Below are 5,841 nucleotides of genomic sequence, written 5' to 3' on the forward strand. Positions count from 1 at the left end.
CTTGGCTTCTGTCTGGCACCTGGCATTCAAGACAAAGGTGTTGTGAGTGTCATAGGTTCACATAGCCTAGCATCCATGTATCATGACTTTTGGGACTGGTTCCCAGGGGCAGTGACTTTTGGGGATGGTTCTGAGGGGTACAGAAGGTGGTCAGGGGAAACCATACCATAGGGATGTGGAAAAGGGAAGGGGAGTGAGCGTGTGAAGTCCAAGGATTTGCAATTAAGAGTTTGACTAGTGGGTACTAGAGGCTCACACCTGTGATCCTAACTATTTAGGGGGCTGAGATATGATGATTATGGTTCAAAGCCTGTCCAGGCAGGAGAAAGTCTGTGACACTCTTATCTCCAATAAACTTCCCAAAAGTCAGAAATAGAGCTGTGGTGCCTCAACTGATAGAGCACCAGATTTGAGCAAGACAGTTCAGGATCAACACTCAGTCTCTGAGTTCAAGCCCTAGGATTGGCATGCATGCACGCATGTGCTCACACATGTGTGTGCACGCATGCACACACACATACACAGAGTTTGACAGGATATAAAGATGGATGGAGGTGAGGTGGGGGATGGATTAAAGGAGAGATTCCTCTTGGTAAAAGTGGGGGCCGGGAGGAAATCGGGGATGGTGAAGGGAGATGTCTCTCAGGCCCTTGTTATGGGCTGGGAATGGGGCTTGGTGGTAAAGTGTTTGCCTAGCATGCATGAAGCCCTGAGTTCCATACCTCAGTACTACATAAATGGGAAAGCTGGAAGTGCGCTGTAGCTCAAGTGGTAGAGTACTAGCTTTGAGCAAAAAGCTCAGGGACAGTGCTCAGGCCCAGAGTTCAAACCCCAGGACTGGCAAAAAAAATTTATTATAAAGATGATGTACAGACTTCTTTCAGGAGACGATAGCCTTGGCTGGTGAGTGGAGGCTGGGGAGGGAATGAATGGTTATCCTGAAGGCTTGAGGAAAAGTTTACTTTATGGCCTTCCCCATGATGTGGGGCCCAACAGGTAACCATTTGAGGGGAGGGGGCTGCCATTCCATTTGGACTTCAGCGAACCCGGCATTCTCAAGGTCCTTCCAGGTCTCTCTGGTGAGGTGACAGCCATTCCCGATATGTTTCCAGGTGGGCTCCAAAACTTGCTGACACATATGGGCCCAGCTTCCACGAGGCTCAGCCACATGCTCCCAGAACAGCAGCAGCCCTCCCTGGGAAAAGAGAGTGAAGCACTGCCACTGAGCTGCCCCACTGGGGTCTTTCTAGCCTTCCTTCTCTCCTAGCGTACCCGGCCTCTTGGTGAAGTGGGAGCAGCGGGTCTAAGGGTGTATAGAACAAACTATCCCATCTTGAATGTTTTCTGTCCCCCCATGTCTGCCCCTCCTCATGAGGTGTGTAAAGAACTCTTTCAGTCCGGTGCCAGTGGCCCATGCCTCTGTAATTCCAGCTACTCAGGAGGCTGAGATCTGAGGATTGTGGTTCAAAGCCAGCCTGGGCAGGAAGGTCTGTGAGACTTTTATCTCCAGCTAATCACCAGAAAACTGGAAATGGAGCTGTGGCTCTAAGTAGAGTGCTAGCACTGAGTGGAAAAACAAAACTCAGGGAGAGTATCCAGGTCCTGAGTCTAAGCCTCAGGACTGACAAAAACAAAACAAAAAACACCCACCCACCTAACCAACAGAAACCAAACAACAATAAAACCCTTCTAGCAACTACTGAGAGGGAATGGCTGGGGAATTTCTATCTATCTATCTATCTATGATCTATCAATCAATCAATTTATTTATTTTTACTAACACTGAGGCTTGAATTCCGGGCCTTTTTTTGGTCAGAGACCGGAACTTGAACTGACTTTGCAGTTGGTCTTGAGCTGATGTTTTTGCTTGTTGGCTAATGCTCTCCCACCTGAGCCATGCCTCCAATCCCATAAAAGGTTAGTTTGTTCATTTTCCTTTTTTTCCCCCCTTAGGTCTGAGACTGGGACTCAAATTCAGTACTGCCTTACACTCTCACTTGGGTTTTTCATACAAAATGGTGCTCTATTATTTGAGCCACAGCTTCTTTAACTTTTTTTCTTGTGGCTGTTTAATTTCAGCTAAGAGTCTCTCACATTGGTCTGTCGGTCTGCTGGGGCTGGCGTCAGCCTTGATCCTCAGATCTCAGCTTCCTAAGTAGCTAGGATTATGGGCATCCATATCCTTTGCCTGTAACTGGGCATGAGTGATAAATTTGGGGTATAGAAAACTTACTTTAACTTTAGGCTCAAGTCATAATCTCCAATTCAGCTTTATTAGTAATGAACCTAACATTTTGCTTCCTAATTTAAGCCCTGGTCCTGGGGTGTGAACTCAGGGCCTGGGTGCTGTTCTGGAGCCTCTCTGTGCTCAAGGCTAGTGCTCTGCCATATGAGCCAAGGCTTCACTCCTGGCTTTTACTGAGTAGTGTATTGTAGATAAGAGTCTCATGGACTTTCCAGCCTGGGCTGGCTTTGAACTCAGATCCGCAGATCTCAGCCTCCTGGGTAGCTAGGATGTGAGCCACCAGTGCCTGCTGTGCCCATTTTCTCTCTAGAGACTCAGGTGAAGACCACAACTGATTTCTGGATATTTTGTATATTTTAGGAAAACACAGTCTGGCCCACCAAAGTGGGGATTCCACAAGCTCTTCTCTCCCCAAACATGCTCTCCCTAGGTGGCTCATTGAATTATCACCTGCAAATTGGTGGTACAGACCAGCTACATCATCTTTTCTTTCTTTCTTTTCTTTTTTTTTTTTTTTTTTGCCAGTCCTGGGGACTTCTGGCCTGAGCACTGTCCCTGGCTTCTTTTTGCTCAGGGCTACCACTCTACCACTTGAGCCACAGCGCCACTTCTGGCTTTTTCTATATATGCGGTGCTGAGGAATGGAAACAAGGGCTTCATGTATACAAGGCAAGTACTCTACCACTAGGCCATATTCCCAGCCCCAAAGCTACATCTTTTCTTGATTTCTGGGTCTGGTCTTCTAAGGGTCTGTAGGCATGAGGCCAGATGTGGCTGGAGTGTTAGTGCATTAGCCAAGCAAGCACGCACATATGCATGCAATGCCAGAAAGCCCCTGGACTTCAAAGTTCAGCATAGGGAAAAAAACCCACCAGTTGACTAATGGCCTATGTGATTTTCTCAGCTCGTGGTCTTCCAGCTCTGAGACCTTGTGAGTACAGAGCACAGTTCTTTTATCCAAGCAAGTTGGCCTGCTTGTCTCCCTTGCTTTCAGTTCACATGCCAAAAACTACCCTAAACTCCTACTCTCCACACTCAGATCAAAACCTTGTGGGTCCTACAGGCCCCTCCTCACCACAGAACTCTAGGAATGGCTTGACTTTTTGCCCATCCCTTCTACACCCTGCTCAATCAATACTTCCTTCCTTCCTTCCTTTTTTTCTTCCTTCCTTCCTCCCTCCCTTCCTTTCTTCCTTCTTTCTCCCCATGTTTATCTTTCTTTCATCATTAGTGGGGCTTGAACTTAAGGTCTGGGCATGCTCCTTTAGCTTTTTTGTTCAAGACTTGCACTCTACCACTTCAGCCACAGCTCCACTTCTGGCTTTTTGATGGTTAATTGGAGATGAGAGTCTTTTCAACTTGTTTTCCCCAGGCTAGTTTCCAACTGTGATCCTCAGATCTCTGCCTCCTGAGTAGTGAGACTACAGGCCTGAGCCACCAGTGCCCAGCTTGCTTAATCCTCTAGAACTCAATTTAAATAGCTTTAAAATTTTAATTTTGGTGGTACTACTGGGATTTGAACTCACAGCTTCAGGCTTGCTAGTCAACCCTCAGATTGCAATTCGCCTTCATTTCCTTAGGTGTCCTTCCTAGCTTCCCTAACCCAGCCTTAGGTGATGTTTCTGTGTATTTCTTAGGGGCTTGGTGTGGCCAATACAGACAAGTAGGTGGACATGGTGGGAGTCTAATGTGCTAGCTTCCCTATTTGTGTGTGTGTGTGTGGGGGGGAGGGGTGGTGCCCAACACCACTCTAGGCTTGATCTAGGCCTGTACCCTTCCCACCCTGCTTACCGGCCTCAAAACTCTCTGGACTTCTTGCAGGACTCTCTTTGAGCTCTTCACAGAGCACAGGACCAGTGTGCAGACCACCACATCCATGGAACTATCGGCCAGTTGTTTCATGTTCTCACCAGGAGCCACGACAAACCGCTCATACTGGAGGTGCCGATTCTCTGCCATGCTCTTTGTCAAAAACTTCTCGAAGTTGGGATTGGGATCTAGGCAGGTGACTTTGCAGCCAGGTGGGTAGAACTGGAAGTTGGCACCCGTGCCACAGCCCAGCTCCAACATGGTCACTTTCCCAGAGGTTTCCATGAGCTTCTTTATCTGGTGGAAGAGCTCCCGTTTCTTGCTCTCCATCCTGCGATTGGTTTTGGCAGTCAGTATAGCCATCAGATAGGGGAAGTAAGTTTCACATAGGTGCTGCCAGAAGCCCAGCAGAGCCATGAGGTGCAGGGGCAGGGTCAGGAGCAGCACCAGCAGCTGCAGGAGTCGGATCACAGCATCCATGGCACTAACTCTGGTTGCTGATTCCTCTGGGCACTGGCTTTTTGCCTCTGTTCAGTCACTGTAAATGCTCGTTTTAGCTCCTCCTATGACAGGACTTTGCTCCTTGTCCCCTACCCAGCAATTTTCTCTAGGAGGCAGTGTGTGTATATTCCCTGCTGTATTCACAGACCCTATGACCCCAGAGTTTGATTTGTCTTTTGTGGGGCTAAAGGGCCAGGTGATACCTGGGCTCCTGCCTTGTGGGAGCACTGTCTGCCCTGACAGACAGGTGGGGTGTGCTGACTCACCTCAGAGGGGGTGCTCGAAGGAGGCCAGTTCAAATCCTAGTCTCATGGGGGTCAAAGGCTGGGCAGAGCTGACTCACAGGACATCCTGATTGCTCTCTGCCCACAGGTTTGCTCAGGTTGTGCAAGCTGGAAATTCTGGTTGAGTTTCTCTGCCACACCCCCATCTCCCCAGGGCTGGTGCCGGGGGAGGGGTTTTGGTAAACTGTAACCTGCATCTGCTACAGTTGTAGGCCAAATACAAAATGTCCAGTGTTGTTAGGCCTGATTGGTCATGAGAAGGAGGGTGAGTCCAGTGGTCTAAAGAATGACGCTGGCACTGGGGGTTGTAGCTCGGTGGTAGAATTGCTTGCTTACCATGGGCAAGGCCTTGGGTTCCACCCCCTGCCCTAGAGGAAAAATAAAAGGCACCACACTGCTGTTTGTTTGTTAAATTCAAGGCTTGAAGCCCAGGGTGGTAGGCATGTTTATAAACTCAGTACTAGGATTGGAAGTTTGCAGCCAGCCTGGGCTACACAGTGAGATACAAACAAACAAATAATGAATCTCAACAACAGAAAGTGAAAAGTGAAATTGTAAAACAGTAACAATAAACTTAGTTACTCAGAAGGGTGAGATCTGAGGATTGAGGTTCAAAGCCATCCCAAGCAGGAAAATCCACAAGACTCTTTTTTTTTTTTTTTCGGCCAGTCCTGGGCCTTGGACTCAGGGCCTGAGCACTGTCCCTGGCTTCTTTTTGCTCAAGGCTAGCACTCTACCACTTGAGCCACAGCGCCACTTCTGGCCGTTTTCTGTATATGTGGTGCTGGGGAATCGAACCCAGGGTCTCATGTATACGAGGCAGGCACTCTTGCCACTAGGCCATATCCCCAGCCTCCACAAGACTCTTATTTACAATTAACTAGCAAAGAGTCTGAAGTGAAGCTGTGGCTCAAGTGATAGAGAGCCAGCTTTGAGCGAGAAAGCTAAGGAACAGAGCCCAGGCTCTGAGTTCAAGCCCCAGCATGTGCACATGCTCACACA

At 48.5% G+C, this 5,841-nt stretch overlaps 1 protein-coding gene across 1 annotated transcript; it reads right to left on the reverse strand.

The window, feature by feature from the left end:
- Nucleotides 1–844: 844 nt before the first annotated feature.
- Nucleotides 845–4,897, reverse strand: Mettl7b (methyltransferase like 7B). Its single transcript, XM_048362589.1, has 2 exons — nt 4,037–4,897; nt 845–1,195 (listed from the first exon to the last, which is right to left on the reverse strand). The coding sequence occupies exons 1-2, from the start codon at nt 4,532–4,534 to the stop codon at nt 959–961; spliced, it is 735 nt and encodes a 244-aa protein (XP_048218546.1). The 5' UTR covers nt 4,535–4,897; the 3' UTR covers nt 845–958.
- Nucleotides 4,898–5,841: the final 944 nt, after the last annotated feature.

Source organism: Perognathus longimembris, chromosome 1, assembly GCF_023159225.1.
Source record: "Perognathus longimembris pacificus isolate PPM17 chromosome 1, ASM2315922v1, whole genome shotgun sequence".
Taxonomy (NCBI): domain Eukaryota; kingdom Metazoa; phylum Chordata; class Mammalia; order Rodentia; family Heteromyidae; genus Perognathus; species Perognathus longimembris.

Bases quoted from the DNA above. Each gene is read 5' to 3' on its own strand.
- Mettl7b (XM_048362589.1), bottom strand. From the start codon at position 4,534: ATGGATGCTGTGATCCGACTCCTGCAGCTGCTGGTGCTGCTCCTGACC. The intron at 1,196-4,036 runs GTAAGCAGGGTG...CTCTTTTCCCAG, and splicing joins TCCAGAGAGTTTTGAGGCCG to GGAGGGCTGCTGCTGTTCTG.